General features: G+C 38.9%; 1 protein-coding gene across 1 annotated transcript in view; it reads right to left on the bottom strand.

Moving 5' to 3' along the window:
* Positions 1-18,919, bottom strand: part of LOC103734191 (short-chain dehydrogenase/reductase family 16C member 6-like) — a 55,702-nt gene that overhangs the window by 5,739 nt on the left and 31,044 nt on the right. The window contains 3 exon segments of the mRNA XM_008833084.1: positions 8,760-8,861; positions 8,863-8,902; positions 9,439-9,535. Of these exon segments, the coding sequence (XP_008831306.1) occupies positions 8,760-8,861; positions 8,863-8,902; positions 9,439-9,535 (239 nt within the window).

The following is an 18,919-nucleotide window of genomic DNA, read 5'->3' as shown; positions in this document are numbered from 1 at the left end:
CCTGGCTGGGACGAGGGCTGTTGGGAACAAACTATATAAGGACTGAAGTGCATAATAAAGAAGAAGAAGCCTGAACTTCACGTTGGTGTCTGTGTCGTCTTTCCTCGGCTCTGCTGGACGGAGTTGTGGCTTGCGGCAGTTTAATAAATTAGATCTTTTTTTCTTTTTACTATCCAGTTGTTAAAAATTATTTATAATATTTGGTGAGAAGTCCCTAATCAGTTTTACAAAATTTTATCTCATTCTTTGAAGCACAAAGTCTTCTTATTCAGTAATTGTTAACATCGCTCTGTATTCATTGTATGCGGTACTGCGTTTCATGAAGACATTTCATGCAAGGATATGAGTGTGCTTTGTGCTCCTCCCCTGAGTCTTGTCCCCATCCTGCTTCCATCCTGCTCCTTCTCCTTCTTGGATGTTCCCTTTGTTCCCCTTAACAGTTTGTCTTGTACCTTCATATCATATGTGCATGTATGATTTTATGGATTTCCATAAAATCTGTAAGCCACAAATGAAAGAAAACATCATGTTGTCTTGTGGACAATGAGTTCATTAGATATATCATCACTGAAACACGAGAGCTTTTAAATTTGACAAATTCAGTTTGTCTTCTGTTGCTGTTGGTTGTGTTTTGGTGTCATAGCTGACAGACTATCATGACAACTTAACATTATGAGTGAGGTTCTACAGTTTAGCTTCTCCATCCATCTTCAGCTAACTTTTGTGTGTGTATGCGTGTGTGTGTGTGTGTGTGTGTGTGTTTGTGTGCCCTTGAAGAGGACCAGGGTTCAGTTCCCAGCATCCACATGACAACTAACGACCACTGGAAACTCCAGTTCCAGGGGATCCTACACCCCCTTCTGGAATTTGCAGGCATTGCATGACATGGGTGCACTTATACACATGCAAGCAATAAGATAAGGAAAATATAAGATATATAAAATAGAAAAAGACTTGAAATATCACCTTAATGCTCAGGATAAACCCCCTTTGATCATGACATATTGCCATCATTAGATGTTGCTGGATATAGTTTGCTAGTATTTTACTCCAGATGCTTGTGTTTTTGTTTGTATATTGATCATTAGTTTTATGCTCTTTGATGTTTTCCCCTGGTTTTGGCATCAGGATAATATCACCTTCAATGAGTGAGTTGGAAAGTGTCTGCGTTTTGTCTAATTTCAGGAAGTTTTTGAAGTTTGAGTATTTAATTCTTCAGATACTTAATAGAATTCCCCCCAAGAGGCCACCTGAACCTGAACTGTTATGATATAGGATTTGGATTAAATGATATTCTTTAATTTTCCATTCTCATTTATTTCTACTGTGATATTTATTATTTTTGCTTGCTTTCAATTCACTGCACTCCTCTTATAGTTTCTGAAGGTGGATGGTGAGTTATGAGTCAACCTTCCTTCCTTCCTTCCTTCCTTCCTTCCTCTCCCTCCTTCCCTCCCTCCCTTCCCTCTTTTTCCATCTATTTTATGTGTATATGCAAGTGCCTGCATGTATGTATGCACACCATATGTGTGCTGTGGTGCCCACAGAGGCCAGAAGACGATGTCAGATTTCCTGGAACTGTAGCTACAGACCATTGTGAGCCACCATTGGGGGCTGGAAATTGAATTCTGGTTCCTGCAAGAGCAGCCAGTGCTTATAACTGCTAAGTTGTCTCTCCAGTCCTCCTTTTCCTTGTATTTATTTATTATTATTTTTTGTTTGTTTGTTTTGAGACACGATCTCCCTGTAGCTCCAGATGGCTTGGAACCCATTATGTAGACCAGAGTGACCTCAATCTCATATGGATTGGCCTGCCTCAGCCTCCTAAGTGCTGGGATTAAAGGCGCATGCCCCCATACATGGCCTCTTTTTTCTTTTTTTAATATAGTCATAATTATAAATTTCCCTGATTAGTGGCATGCACAAATTGTCTATTATATTGTATTTATAAGTAGTTAAAAGAAGAAAAATGAATTTATTAAACAATTTTTAAACAATTACCTACTTGACTGCCATTACTGATTTTTTTTTCTCATGTGAATACAGATTATTTTCTGATGTCCCCTGCTACTTCCTGAAGAACTCCCTTTAGTATTTCTTATAAGATGGAATACTAACAACAGATTCTCTGCTTTTAGTTAACCTTCATTTTTGCAACATGGTTTTGTTATGTTTTGGCTGAATTCTCTTTTAGTTCTTGATCATTTCATCCAAAATTGTTTCACTTTCACTGTTTCTGCTGAGAAGTCAGCTGTTGACTATACCTGTGTTCTCTTGTGCATGATGAGACTTCTTTTTGGTACTTAGAAGGTTATCTTTTTGTTTTGTCTTTCAATTTGGACCATTTATGATGCACCAAGTGCTTATCTTTCTTGGAACTCGTTGAATTTTGCTTTTTTAAAATCTCTAAAGAAGTTTATTAGCATGAATAGAATTTTTTGAATAATAACAGATGAGTCCTGAGCATGAAAAAATACTAGTGGCTTTATCTCATGACCAATATTTTGAATTGGTCAGCTAGATTGACAGTCTTCATTTTATTAAAGACAATCTATTTATTGGTTCTATGATGTTATGACTATTTCTTTGACTGTGAACAAATCCCTTTCAGCAAATAAGTCTAAAAAAAAATCTATCATAACTGTCCGGTGTGAAGGGGCTTCGACTTTTGCATAACAGAGGTCTCCCAACAACTGAAGAGGTACCTACATTGGAGCGTGAATCTGAGTAAATAGTGGATAAAAATCCACAGTTAGTTGTGTTTTGGAAAACCATTAATTTTATACATTACAAATAATTCCTACATGATGCTTAGAACGTCAGTCTCGAGAGACCCCCTTGTTGCATAACAATGCAGCCCCTCTTCTGGAGGGTGGATTCTGGGGGAAGATTTGAAAGACTGTGGCTTTCATGTGCCTGTACTGGCTTGAGAACAAGGACAGTGCCATGTAGAATGTGGCAGTCATTATTTGTGCTGCTTTCACACAGGCCTGGCAGTCTGCTGACAGTTTGGTGACAAAGCAGCTTTCCTGACCCTTCAGGCAGGGGCCTCACTTGTTCTGTAGTCTGTCTCTGATTTCCAAAATTTCTGTGGTTTGCCCCACTTGCCTCTTTCATTTTCCACTTAGGGATGAAAAGGGTAGGACCTGGGTGAGGATGACCTTGCTTCCAACACACTTCTGCTGGCTTTTAACAAAGGCAGGGGATGATCACAGGGCCAACAATTCAAGATCTTGATGAGGTTATCCTGGAACCCCGAATCCTATCCTGCTATTTCTCTCCCCCACTTCCTTTTCCGAAACTCCCATATCATAATTTCAGAAGGTTCAGTGGTATGATTTTTTTTTTCTCAAAAGTGAGAGCTCATGATTTTTGTGACTTTTCCATCTTCAGCACCTAAATCAAGAAGTCCAAGGGTTTTGCAGTCTGGATTAACTTTCAGCAGTTTCTGAAATTGTTCTGGTGAGAACACAAATTGAACCCTTTCCTGAAACCCATTGTTAGATGTTCTAGACATAAGCAGGCTAAAAATAGATGATGAAAGGATAACAGAGTTAGGCAAGTAGCCACGCATATTTCCCTGTGTTGTCACATGGGAACATGTTGTTCTCTCCTCCATGAAGAGAACAAATACAGCCTGGAATTAACTTATCTCTGTTGTCCCCATAGCAGTGACAGATCTCCTCCCCTTGCCAGGGCAGCTCATCTTGCTCATATACAAGAAGGGTGAGTGGGCTCCAAAGTTTTCACATCCTCAGCGCCAGCCACAGGAGATGCCAAAAACACCTCTTGGACACTCAGTTTATCATTGCCTAGGGTGAGGGTGAGGGTAAAGGGGAGCCACCTCCCGACTCAACTGCAGTTGCCCAGCTTCCAGTCATTGTGCCCAATTTACCTATCTTGCCCCTTTCAGGTGTGAAAGAAAAGTTCCCCAAAAGAACTCCTGTACCTTGGACTGAACTTCCTGCAAGGCTGACCAACTGATTATCACTCTGGAGACTATGGAGAGTTTGGAATGTTGAGGGTCCAGAGTCTAATTACTATTTATCTCGGGCCATCTTTAACCCCCCAAACAGCCACTCTGTACCCACCTCTGTTTCTGATCTAACATCCTGTGGCTAACAGATAAAAATATTTTAGAATGTATTAACAGCAGACCACCAGGTCTCACCAATTCAAAAGCTAAGAATGTCATCAGATAACCTCTGAGACCTATAGTAAGAACCCTCCTGCTTTCATGAAAACCACCTACTGAATGTATCCACCAATGTATTTGAAAAGTGTCTTGATTTATGACTTTTCTTTGTTCTGTTACTATAAAAATGTAAGGCAACTGTTACCACGCTGGAACATGGAATATGGGTTAACCTGAATCTGTGTTCCCGGGCCATGGTCACTCATATTTGGCTCCAGAATAAACTATCTCTTATCTCTTTTGAGGTGAGAGTTATGCTTTCGTGTCGACACAGGGTTGAGGTGGTGCTTTGGTTGAGTTTATATAAAAAATAAAATTGGTTTCATTAAATTTGGGAAGTTTACAGACATGTTTCTTTAGATATTTTTTCTATTTTTTTCCTCTGTATTCTCTCTGCCACTCTCAACATGTATATATTTATGTGTTTAACAGTCTTCCAAGTCCTCTGAATCTGTTTTTTGTTTTGTTTTCTCTATTCTGATTGCATAATCTAATCTATCATCAAGTTCACTCATTCTTCAGCCATCTCACATCTGTTGAGTTGATTTAATGAACCTTTGTTTTTATTTATTTTTGATTTCCACTCCCAATTTACACTTATTTTTTGTTATAGTATCTATTCATATTTGATGACACACTGTTGCCATGTATTCTTTCCACCTTTAAAGTGTGGATTTCTTTCAATCTTTGAAAGAATTTGTAATAGTTTTTAAGCACAGAAGGAACCCTAGGGGTTGGAAGAAAGCCCTTTCAGAAACAATACGGTTGTTAAATGAAAATCCCAGTGCCAGAGGTGGTTTGCCCCCCCATGAGCTGTTGGCCTAAGGGGCCCTGGAGGTCCTCAAAACAATAAAGGCCATTGACAATAATGTTGGTTGTACACTGGAAGTGGATGGAGGGACCCTTTTGCTGACGACACTGCTTGATATGAGTGCAGGAGAGGGAGAAATCAAACTTGGACTAAGCTGGAAACTCCCTGCCATTGGATGGGTGGCTTTTATGGTGCCAAAAGGCGGTATGTAGATGACTGGGGAAGAATCATCCCCTATAATTCTGCTCAACGACGATGGACCCTGAGTGTTGCACTATCAACACACCAAACAAGATGTTCTTGCTGGTGCAATAGTGGAGCGTCTAGTGTATGTACAACCAGCAAATGTTTGATTGGATATAATGCCTGCTCCTAAGGGTGGAACACACATCTGGTGCTGTAGACCAAACCAACCCCCTGTGGCAGGGGAGAATATAGGTCACAGTGGGAAGTCACTGCAATTGCTTTGTTACATGGATGTGATACACTTGCTAAAGTACTGTCCATGTGTTTGTGTTTACATCCATAGGTTAAATTATTGTAGCAGCCATTGTTTAGATGTTCTTGCTTCTTGCTGTTTCTGTTTTTACAGTAAATGGAATCCTACTGAAATGGGTCAACAGCCAATGGAAAACAGATGATGCAGAGACCTGAAAGTTCAGTGCCTTGCCATGATAGGAGGGAGATCATCCCACATCTATCACCTCCTCCAAGGCTCAGAAACTTTTTTGGAAGAGGTTGGTGGAAAGAATGTAAGAGCTGGAGGAAGGGGTGGAGTGTTAACTGGAAATGTACTCAGACCACTATGCTGGCAAACTATAGTCACATCTCTTTCTCACACTCATCAAGGAGTTGAAGGGAGAGTCAGGTACCCCTCCCACCCAATCAGTCGGCCTTAGCTGTGAAGCGGGAGGCTAAGGATATAAGCCCAGAATGCCAGGAGGCACCTCTCTCACCATTTTCTGTGGCTGTTGGGAAGTCACAGGATCTGTATTTGAGTGTGGACTTTCCAGTGCAGCTGTAAACGGGGGGGGGCACTCTTCTGTAAATAACCCTCCACCCTATGCTCTGTTAAGAAAAAGTGATAAGTGTTTGGATAGATAGATGAGAGGGATCTGACTAAACAGCAAGTGGATGGACTTTCACTGGGGAACGTCTGGGGATACTGACTTGATACAGTGGGCCTTAACACCCAGGACAGAGCATATGAGTTCCAGTTGGGGGGTATGGGAGGGTGCTGGTGGGGACAGGCTATAAAGATGTTTCAGATTGAGATATTCTGTGTGAAATGCAGCAAAATTTAATAAAAACAAATTTAAAAAAATTTGTTAAGTCCAAGCAATATCTAGGTCTCTTAAAGGCATTTTCTGTCATTTATGTGTTTTTCTCTGTATCATCATACTTTCTTACTTCTTTGCATAGTTCAAAATTTTCCCACCAGTTTGAAAAAAAAAAGGCAAATGTTTCAATGTATAGCTTTGATGACATTCTTTGGAGAATGAAGTCTTGGGCATATATAAAATTTTCCTAGATGTCAGGGATAACTGTGGTTTTAGCCAATAATCTTTGGTATATGCATGTGTGTGTGTTTGTGTGTGTGTGTGTGTGTGTGTGTGTGGTATATGCATGTGTGTGCATTCATGTATGTGGATGCACTTGCATGTGAAAGCCAGAGGTTGACATTGGGGTGCTTTTCCACATTACTTTATTCTTTCAGACAAGATCTCTCACTGAGCATGGAGCAGGCTGACTGGGCTAGGCTTGCTGTCTGGGTTGGGCTGGCTGCCTAGCAAGTCCCCTTGATCTTGTTCTCACCACCTAGCTCTGGGGTTACAGGTGTATGCTGCTACACCTGGAGTTTTCCATGGGTGATACAGACCTGAACTTGGGTTTTCATGCTTGTGGAGCAAGCACTTTGCCCACTCTCTCACTGAGCATGGAGCAGGCTGACTGGGCTAGGCTTGCTGTCTGGGTTGGGCTGGCTGCCTAGCAAGTCCCCTTGATCTTGTTCTCACCACCTAGCTCTGGGGTTACAGGTGTATGCTGCTACACCTGGAGTTTTCCATGGGTGATACGGACTTGAACTTGGGTTTTCATGCTTGTGGAGCAAGCACTTTGCCCACTGAGCCATCTCATTAGCCCCTAGCCAGCATCCTTTTGCTATCTCCTTTGTTGATCTTTTAGTTAAACTTCTGGTTAGTCTCCTGCTTCTCATATCACATCCAGCTCTCTAACTTGCTGATTGATTGTGCTATTCTTCTTAAAAATCTTCTGATAAGTGTTTCTATCTACTTGAAGCCAGGTCCTGTGGCAAAGACAGAAAAATGCCTCTCTCTGAGATTGTCTTTTGCCTTTACCTGGTTGAAGCTCTGTGCTAAGGAGCAGGAGAAGAGGGTACTCATTCTTAGTGACTACTTCACTAATTCACCCTATCAATCAGGTGTGAAAGTTAGAAGAGGATGACAGGAACCAGAGGTAGCATCCAACTACTCCCCACTGCATGGATTTCCACAACTTACTGCCTGGGCAGTAAGATCTATTGATATTACCTCTCTGGTAAGTCTACATAAAATTGAACTTCTGTCTTACGAAACTTGAAGATATGGGACCTTGTATTTGACTGATAAAGACACCAGACCAGTTCTTTTCTAACAAAGAGCTCCTCTCCAGATCTTTCTGACCTTTGTGATAGTTGGCAGCAGAGGAATAAACCATGTTTGGATGAGGCTATTTGTTCCATATATGGAATTCCATATAGGTCTTCTTTTGCATGGAGCTGCTGAAACTGGGGCCTGACAAGGTTTCCCTGTTGCTAACCTGCAAAACATAGCTTTTCTACCCCCAGGAGCTGAGGGAAGGTGGGAATTGCCACTTGGTAATTCACACCCACCGAAGTAGCTGTCACATAGGCACAGTGTAGTATGGAGACCTAAATGTCACTGTCTCTCAATTCTTGTGGAATTTCTCTAAATTTTGTTGAATAAATCTTCTTAACTGTGGCATGTCCTTTGATCAGTTCCCAGAGATTATAAATGATTGTCCTTGCTAACTTTCACCAGCTTAAGTGGATGCCCTTTGGGTAGAAACTTCTCCTCTATATATTCCAACAAACATTTTGGAAGTTTTTACCTAATTGTGTAGCTTAACTGAACTCTAAATATCCCCATGTTCTTTTTCTTGGCTGTCTTTACTCCAATATAGAAGAATAATGTCCTTTGCATCACATCAGTTAATTTTCTAGCAGCGATGACTACATGATTCTTCATATTAAGTTTACAGTTTTCAATATATTGTACAGTGCCCTTGTGTAAAAGTCCTAGTGTTTCATTACTATTCTGTGTCAAATTATTCTAGATAAATTTAATCTTTATATAACAATCACTTTTCAACAATTACATGTATATTAACCAATCTTACAAAATAAATTATCTTTGGGGATTTTATGCTTTAATAGTCTGCATAGAAAGGAAATTAATTTCTCAGTACTATAATGCTATTTTAATGAATTCTTATTACCAGTGTTTGCTGTTCTTGATATTCTGATTATCATTTCAGGTATAAATTTTAAGCATTTCATAAACTTCATAAGTATGTTATCTTTAAATACATTTATTAATTTAATATACATTAATAATTTTAATTTTACTATATTAGAAATTAAAATGATTCTTTTGTTTTACTCATGCTCAGATTTCAGTGACGTATACTGGAAGATTTCCGTAAGACTGAGGACTGCAGAAAGAGTTTACTTACCTGGTTGTGCAGCCTTCAAACTTTCCAGTTTGGAAGAAATATGGGCAAATGATGGTGGTTTTAACTTGACTTTTCTTTAGCACAGTTAATTCAAGGAAGAGACTCAGCAAGGCCAATGGCTGCAAATTTGCTTGAAGAATAATCTGAAACAAAGCAAGGAGGTAACAGTTCGGAGCTTAAGAAGTTAATTCTCGGAATTATTTAAAAAAATGAAATTCCTGCAGGGTGTGGTGGTGTACTCCTTTAATCCCAGCACTTGGGAGGCAGAGGCAGGTGGATCTCTGAGATAAGGGTCAGGAGGAGAGAAAGAATCTCCCTTTCCATTCTCTGGCTTGTCTTTAGGACAGAGCATCACTTTAAATTCATTTATGTGGAGAAATACTCTACTGTGTCTCCATACTTTATTGCCAACAAAAAGATGGAAGTAGTTTCAATTTATATTTACCCAGGAAGACCAATAAACCAATAGGTACTTGCATGTTCTTCTGTATTTTTTTTTTAAGGAGAGTAATTTTCCATGCTGCCATTGTATGTAGGGGAAAGGAGGGGAATGCTTCTCTTATTATGAATGGGACAGAATGTTCAAGATTTGCTTTGGTGCAGGAAGATCTTCTCTGTATCCTGGAAGAGTCTTAATTTCTGGGGAATAGGAAGGTGCATGGTGGATGGAAATACTTACCTGTGAGTTCACTAATAACTAATCCTGCCAAACTTGAAATGCAGACTAGATGACCATGGTTTGCTTTAATCATGGCAGGAAGGAAGGCCTTGCAAATCTGGAAGATATAAATACCCTGTACCATTAATAGATTCCTTACTTACTCTTGTTAATTTGTAAGCATTTTTACTAATTCACTCAGAGAATATTTAATGTTCATGATGTGTTAAATTCAATGGCAATACAAAAATAGGAGCTATATAGTCACTCTTCTCAAGGAGCTTAAAGTTTATTATGTTTAGGGAAAAATGACAAGAAAAATGTTCATGAATCTTCATTACGGATGTAATTTCTTTTTAAAATATTTTCAATTTGCACTTGATTGTAGATATGAAGGACAGACTGTAAATGGCTGGATTATGCAATCAGGGAGGGACGTTTAATGTAGTTGATGTTTTGTTTTCTGATGGGTATTTTAGTAGCTAAATTAGGAAGCACTTTGTATTTATTCTTGATTTATTTCTTTAAAAAATACATTATGTATATTCATTTTGCATAGTATTGTATTACATAAGAACATTTTATACAAATATATAATGTAAGTGAAATAAATTTTCTGGGTTTATTTCCAATCCTCTAATGAACATAGATACAAAAATTCCCAATAAAATACAAACTGAATGCAAGAACAAATCAAATTACCCACCATGGTGGAGTTGGCTTCATCCCAGACATGCAGAGATGGTTCAACAGGAGTAAATCAATAAATGTAATCCAATCCACCATACAAATAGACTTAAGGACAGAAACTCCATGGTCATCTCATTAGATGCAGAAAAGGCCTTTGTCAAAATCCAACATTCATTCATAATAAAAGTCATAGAGACTCTAGGTATACAGGGGATATATCTCAACAGAATAAAGGTAATGCACAACAAGCCCACAGCCTACATCATGCTAAATGGAGAAAAAAAAATCAAAGAATTTCCATTTAAATAAGGAACAAGACAAGATTTTCATTTTCTTCATTCTTGTTCAGTATATTATTTGAAGTCTTAGCTCAAAGCATAAGACAAATGAAAGAGAAAAAGGGGATACAAATTGGAAAGAACCAAAGTATCTTATTTTCAGCTGATATGAGTCTATATATAAAAGATCCTACAGACTCCACCAGAAAACTCCTAGAGCTGATAAATACATTTGACAATATAGCAGGATATAAAATTAACAACCCCAAATCAGTAGCCTTTCTTTATTTAAACAACAAACATACTCCAGGAAGAAATCAGGGAAATGATCTCATTCATGATAGTCTTAAAAAACCATAAAATATCTTGGAATAAATCTAAGCAAGAAAGTGAAGGACTTATACAATAAAAACTTTACAATAAGGACACTGAAGAAAGAAATTAAAGAAAATACCAGGAGATGGAAAGACCTCCCATGCTTATAGATTAGTAGAATTAATGTGATAAAAATGACCATCCTTCCAAAATCAGTCTACAAATTCATTGAAATAACCATTAAAATTCCAACACAATTCTTTATATAAATTCAAAAACCCCTCAAATTTCATGTGGAAACACAAAAATCCAAAAATAGCTAAAATAATCTGGAACAATAAAAGACCTGCCAGAGGCATTGCCATCCCTGATCTCAAATTGTACTGTAGAGTTATAGTAATAAAATCAGCATGGTACAAGCATAAAAACAGACACATTAATCAGTGGAATAAAATTGAGGACCTAGGTTTAGATACCAGCATTTACAACCACCTGAATTTTAGCAAAGAATCCACAAATATACACTGGAGAAAAGACAGTATGTTTCAACAAGGTGCTGGTTAAACTGGATAGTGGCATGTAGAAGAATGAAACTAGATCCCTATCTCTTACCATGCATAAAAGTCAACTCCAAATGGATAAAAGATCCTTACATAAGACCTGATATATTGAATTAGAGGAAAAAGTAGAGAATGCATTGTAACTTATAGGCACAGGAAAGGACTTTCTAAACAGGATTCATACAGCAAGTCCAACAATTGAGAAATGGGACCTCATGAAATTGAAAAAACAAAGGACACCATATTTTGAGTTAAGAGGCAGTCTACAGAATGAGGAAAAAAGATCTTTCCAGCTATACCTCTGACAGAGGGTAGTATCTAGAATATATAAATAACTCATACAAGTGCTGGATTGGATAGGATTTAATATATATGACAGAATATCTGAAATCTGGTGGGGGAGGCTATGGGGATCAGGAAGAGTGAGGCATCTAAATTTCATTAAGATGCATTAAAAACAATCAACCCAATTAAAAATTAGGAGTAGGAAATGAATAGGGAGTTATCTAAAGATGAATCATAAATGGCTGAGAAATATTTTAAAAATTTCAACATCTTTAGTCATTAGGGAAATGCAAATTAAAATCACTTTGAGATTTTTATCTTACCCCTCCCAGAATGAACAAGATCCAAAAATCAAACAATGACAAATACTGGTGAGGATGTAGGGATAGGAGTACTACTCTTATCCACTAGTGGGCTGGTGGGAGTGTAAGCTGATGCAGTCCACTAAGCTGGAAATTAGTTTGGAGATGCTTCAAACAGATAGAAATTGATCTACCATACAATCCAGCCATACCAATTTTGGGTATATTCTAAAATGACTCTATACCATAGTACAGGAATACCTGCTAATCCATGTTTATTGCTTCCCTTTTTATAAAGGCTAGGAATTGGAATTCACTTACATCTCCAGCAGGGGATGAATGGATAATGAAAGTGCAGTACATAAACAGAATGGAATATTATTCAGCTCTTAAAAAAACTAAATTATGGGGCTGGAGAGATTGTTCAGTGGTTAGGAGCTGGTTGCTCATGCAGAGCACCTGGGTCTGAGTCCCAGCATCCACATGGCAGCTAACTCTCTGTAACTCCTGTTCCAGGGTATCCAACATCCTCTTTTGACCTCCGAGGGCATTGCACATCATGGGTACTCTTACACATGCAGGCAAGATACTCAATACATAAAATAAAAATAATAAAAATATTAAAAAAAACTAAATGATGACATATACAGGTGAATACACTGCAAACAATCATCCTTAGTGAGGTAACCAAGGTCCAGAATGTCCCATGCTTTCCCTCATTGCTGGGTGCTAGCTTTGAAATTGTAGCTATACATGTTTCAATGTGAAATTCCTGAGAGGTCAAGAAATAATCAGCTTTGGGGGCGGGAGCTATCTGGAAAGAGGGGTAGAATGTGGTGATATAAAAGGTGGAAAGGAAGATAATAGAGTAGGTAAAGTTAAACTGAGTGGGGCATGGGAGGGAAGGACAGAGGAGAGACTATGGAGAGGGATAACTAACACTAAAGTCCTTTAGAAAAAGTCATATAGAAACCTACTGCTCAGACACTCCTTAAATTATATACATATACATTATAAAGAGATTAAAAGGAGTTATAGTAAGGAGGCATTGTCCTTACTAGACTATAGGCTTAAAAGTCAGTGCTCAATGCCAGGAATGGACTACCTCTTTAAAAAAATAGTTTGTTTATTTCTTTTGGATAAGTAAAATATTACATATTTACTTTTTGTATTTTTATTTTATTTTTATTTTTTATTTTTTGAAGAAGAATTTCATTACAGCTTTATCATACTCAGAAACAATTTCCGAAGCAAAGATACATCTCTTTCAAAAGTGGCTATAAATTTTTTAGGTTCACAGTTGAATTAATACAGTTACAATATTGAAGTCAGTATAAATCCTGTAAGACATAAAGTTGAATGAGTTTTAACCTTTAAAAAAATCTCCATTTCATTTTAAAATATATTGTTTCTTACAGAAAGGCTCATTGTTTTTGCTAATAACACTTAGATGTTGGTGCATGGTTCTCTAATCTGTATGTATCTGATTATTACTAGTCATGGTCTGCTGCACTCAGATCTTTGGCACCTATGTATGGATATAAAGTCATCGGGTAGATTTCAGTGGCAATGTTTATCACCTCTACTACTTAACATGACATACATTTTTATGCTTCCCTGTCAGGAGACATGCTTGGCATTGGAAATTAGAAGAGTGCCACTTTAAGAGCTTCTGAGCTCTCTGCTTCAGCGGTCAGAGCTGACAGGCTGTACCTGTATGATAAATTAGATCTTCTGGAAGATGCAGCTATGTGCTATATCCATAGTAACCCTTTTGTTTCTGTTAGTAAAACTCACCTAGGTAACCCCAACTCCAAGTCAGACAAAAAGGACCTGGGGGACCCCACAGTTCAATTCCTTCTGGAGATCTCTCTTTGACCTGTACCTGCCTTCCTTTGAATAAATTCCTCACATAACTTCAGACTTTTGCCTGAGTGTCCTTCTTGTTGAAGACCCAAGCCTGGTGGGCTTGGGGGGTGTTTGACAATTGGTGCCCAATGTGGGGCTTGAAGACCCCCGGCACCAGGCTGTCTGAACCTTTTCCCTCCTTTCCTTCAGTATGTTTTATAGTTATAGGTTGCAAGTTCCAGGGTTTGGTTTATGGGCTCTTGGTATGAGATTTTTAGATTTTAGAGTAGGGGACAGAGTCAGGAAAAAAGTAAAAATGGCATCTCAGACAGGAGAAGCAGTTTCACTTGACTTCTGGGCTGCTTGGACATTTGTTAGAGTGTTTGCTGAATACTGTCCAAGGAGCTTGTTTCCAAGCCAGTTTTTTCATACATCTAGAAAGACGATTAATCTTTATGAAATTCATGAGGAGGTGAGGAGTAACGTCTTAGAGCAAGTTTGCAGAGTTTTTTATTCAGAGTTTCCTCCTCCTTACCCAGTTCCCGGCTAGTTCTCACAAACATCTGTTCTCAAGAATTTTCCAGGTTCAGACTGACCCTCTGACTTTGTGAAAGGCATTGAGAATAGCCCGCATGTTTTAGTGTCTTGACATGCAGGATTTTCTTTGGCTAAAAAGGCTTCCACCTCAGGGGTCAGTCTCCTTGGGTCCCTGAAAGGGTGACCTAATCCAGATTAATAATACGAGAAACCTGTGGAAACAGGCGTAGGAATTACAATTCCGCTGTGATTAATCTAATGGGGAACAGTTTGAGGGCTGTTCAGGATGCTGACCAGGGCCATCCGCAGCGATGCTTTGGGATGTAAATCTGGCATGCCCACGCGATGTCGACACTGTGCCTTTTGCAGATCTGTTGGGTGCCATTCCCAACATGTTTTGTTTCAATTTTGTTTGATGGTACCATTTAACAAATTTCTCTCAGTTTGAGCCCGGCATGGCTTTGTTTGGACAATGGCATTTTTGGAACTTGTTTTCTGTGTTCTTTCCCGACAGCACAGGTCGGTGGCTCAGGTATGTGAGGTGGCATCCTGAGCACACTAAACAAGTAATTTGTGGCAGAAGTTGCTTGTGAGGAGTACTCTAAACAGGTGGCTTGTGGCAGAAGCTGCTTGTGATGAGTCTAGGAGCTCTACAGGTAGTTCGAGGCAGTAGCTACAGGTAGTAATGAACAGGTGATTTGTGGCAGGAATCACTCATGATGAGCTCTTGAACTTATTTTACTCTTTTCTAAGTTCCACTATTTTGCAAAAGATGTCAAAAATATTGTGTGCACTTTAAAAATTAATATTAGGCTACTAATATCAGTTATAAATTTTTCTTTGACTTGTTTGTCTCACTTCGACGGTTCAGTTTGTTTGTGTCTCCATGGTTACCTGTTGTCACCTTATTGTTTCATGGATATGTTTTATGTTACCTTAACAACCCATTGTGTATGTTTGTGTCATCCTTGCCTACCTGTTTCTAGATCTCTCAGGAACAGAGGAGTGTCCACCTTCCGTTTGTTGATTGTTGCCTTGGAAACCTGCATGGTATATGAATACTTCTTTTTACTTACAGATCAGTCTGCCTTCAGACCTTGAAGTGCACACTTCAATATCAACGACACTTTCGCCTTTACAGTATTTCATTAACTTTTGCTTGTATTAAATTTTCCTTTTAGGAATTTTCTTTTAGGTTGACACTTCTTCATTACCACAAATATGGGACAAAGTTAACCGTCAGCTGTTTATTTCTATGCTTAAACATATGCTTAAGGACAGAGGTGCGAAAGTAAGCTCGCAAAAGTTGAATGACTTTCTGGAATTTATTGAACAGGTTTGTCCTTGGTTTCCTGAACAGGGCTCTTTGAATATTGAAGTATGGCAAAAACTGGAAAAGAATTGCATGATTTTTATGACACAGAAGGACCTCTGAAGGTTCCAATCGATGCCTTCAGTCTTTGGATGCTCATTCGAGATTCCTTGGATTCTAGATCTGAAAAAGAAAAACTCGCTGAAAACGGCGTGTTAACTTGTATTAACCAGTCTTCTGCTCCTCCAGGTTATGAAGTAGGAGATTCTCTGAGGTTATCTGATGCTTTGCGAGATCACTCTGATGAGGAGTACAATTTATCTGAACAGGTTTCTGCTTTGCACTTACAAGAAACTTTTCCTTCCTCTAAAAAACAGAAGCAGTCCGAAAAGGATTCTCAGGTAACACATACACGTTCTCAAACAAATTTGCCTTTTGCAGGTTCTTCTCATGCTATAGGACTGCGTCCTCCTCAGGTGCATAGCAACTCTCTTGCTATGACCATGGTACACAATCCCTCTGCTTCTTGTTCTTTACCTTTAATGTCACCATTACAAATAAGTCTGCAGCATGCAGCTACTACTGGAGAGGATGTGTCAGGATTTCATGTCTTTTCAGTTATGGAACGTGATGATGGCCAGGGAAATAGGGTTAGAGCACACGTCACGTTTCCATTCAAATCTCTGAAAGAGCTCAAATCTGCCTGTGCACAGTATGGGCCTACAGCTCCTTTTACTCAGGCTGTGCTAGAATCTATGACTACTGAAGCTTTGGCTTCTAATGATTGGAATCAAATAGCTAGAGCTTGTCTGTCAGGAGGAGATTTTCTTTTATGGAAATCAGAATTTGGGGAATTCTGTCAGGTTACTGCTGACCTAAATAGGGCTCAAAATATTTCCATTACTTTTGAGATGCTTGCTGGTGAAGGCCAATATAGGGAGACAGACCAACAAATAAACTTCCCTATTGCTGTTTATGCCCAAACCAGTGCTGCAGCGAAAAAGGCCTGGAATAAGCTGCCAACATCTGGACGACAAACTGAGGACTTGGCTAGGATTAGGCAGGGTCCTGATGAATTATATCAAGATTTTGTGTCTAAGCTGTTAAGGGCTGCAGGCAGACTTCTGGGTGATTCTGATGCTAGCTTACAGTTTGTGAAACACTTAGCTTATGAAAATGCTAATTCTGCATGTCAAGCTGCACTTAGACCATATAGGAAGAAAGGAAATTTGTCTGATTATATCAGACTTTGTTCTGATACTGGCCCTTCCTATACACAAGGTGTGGCCATTGCTGCTGCTCTGTAAAACAAACCTGTGAAGGTTGTTTTATTGCAACAACATTATAAGAAAAGATGTTTTAAATGTGGCCTACCTGGACATTTTCAAAATCAATGCCCTCGTGGTAATGTTACTTACAAAAAAGGGAAAGGCCCTCCTGGGCACTTTCACTGCAAATTTAGGATGATACAAAATGGACCTCAAAACTACATTAGATCTCATCTGGGAAATGGGAGAAGGGGCCAGCCTCAGGCCCCCAGACAATATGGGGCATTTCAGAAGGGAAACAATCCATTTCGGAACTACTCTGAGCACAATCAGGTGATTCAGAATTAAGCCTCAGTTCCTCCATTTATGCAGTTATTATTCCAGAAATGGGTATGCAAGCCTTACCAACAGGAATTTTTGGTCCTGTGCATCCAGGATCAACAGGTGTAATATTAGGCACCAACAGCATGTCCATGTCAGGAGTATTAGTCTCTCCTGGAATCATTGATGCAAATTATCAGAGAGAAATAAAGATTATGCTACAGAAATAAAGATAGATTTCTGCAGGAGTTTTTGGTCCTTTGCTTCCCGAATCAATAGGTTTAATATTAGACAAAAATAGTGTTTCTGTAACAGGATTATTAGTCTCTCCTGGAATTATTGATGCGGATTTTAAAGATTATGTTACATTCACCTTCCAAGATTTCTGTTATTCAACAAGGACAAAGTTTAGCATGGTTGATCTTGCTTCCCTTGTTTTCCTCTCAGAAAAGAACAAAAAGATCTCAAGTCTTAAAGTCCTCTGATACATATTGGGTTCAGAAAATTCACAAAAGTCGGCCAGAATTAAGCTTAAATATCAATGGGAAACGCTTCCTAGGCTTACTTGATACAGATGCAGATGTATCTGTAATTTCAGAACAGCATTGGCCTAAATCTTGGCCCAAGAAGCCTACTATTACTCATCTACAAGCTATAGGTCGAAGTATAAATCCAGAACAAAGTAGTGATGAACTTCATTGGCAAGATGACGAGGGAAATAAAGGCCTGTTTATTCCTTACATACCTTCTGGCTTGCCTATCGATCTTTGGGGTCAAGATGTTATGTCTAAAATGGGAGTTTGCCTTTCTAGTTCCAGCACTCAAGTTGGGCACTCCCAACCACCATTGAATACTGGTGATTTACAGCATTTTTAGTGGAGGCCGCTGAGCAGCCTGCACCTCATGCAAATCCAATTATACGGAAATCTGAAGACCCTGTATAGGTGCCTCAGTGGCCTCTGTCAACAGAAAAAATAGTTGCTGTTGAGCAGTTAGTGCAGGAACAACTCAACGCAGGACATATTATGCCCTCTAATTCTCCATGGAATTCTCCTATATTTGTCATAAAAAAAATCAGGCAAGTGGAGATTGTTACAAGATCTTAGAAAAATTAATGAAACTATGGAATCTATGGGAGCCCTACAACCAGGATTACCCTTACCGTCTGCTGTACCTCAAGACACTCATAAAATTATTTTAGATCTAAAAGGTTGCTTTTATATTATTCCCCTAGCACCACAGGATTGCAAAAGTTTCGCTTTTAGTGTACTCTCAGCCAACTTTAAAGAGCCCTCAAAGAGATATCACTGGGTGGTATTGCCTCAAGGTATGACTAATAGTCCTACTTTGTGCCAGAAATTTGTGGCTCATGCCATTCAGAAAGTACGTGAGTCTTTTAAACAAGTGTACATTACTTATTATATGGATGATATCTTACTAGCTCATCAAGATGAGGATTTGCTCCTACAGGTTTTTCTTTACATCCAAGAAACTGTACAACACTTTGGCTTGCAAATAGCTCCTGAAAAGGTGCAGAGACACCCTCCTTATTCATACCTAGGCCATGTTCTGTATCCTAAGGAAATCAAACCTCAAAAGATTCAGATCAAAAAAGACACTTTAAAAACTCTTAATGATTTTCAAAAATTATTGGGAGACATTAATTGGGTACGACCTTATCTAAAACTCACAACCCATGATTTATGCCCCTTATTTCAGATTCTAGTAGGAGATTCTGATCCTACATCACTGAGGGAATTTACACCAGAGGCACGTAATGCATTGG

This window comes from Nannospalax galili, unplaced genomic scaffold (genome assembly GCF_000622305.1).
Source record: "Nannospalax galili isolate Female #2095 unplaced genomic scaffold, S.galili_v1.0 scaffold476, whole genome shotgun sequence".
NCBI lineage: Eukaryota > Metazoa > Chordata > Mammalia > Rodentia > Spalacidae > Nannospalax > Nannospalax galili.
This window is presented reverse-complemented; position numbering and strand designations above follow the sequence as displayed.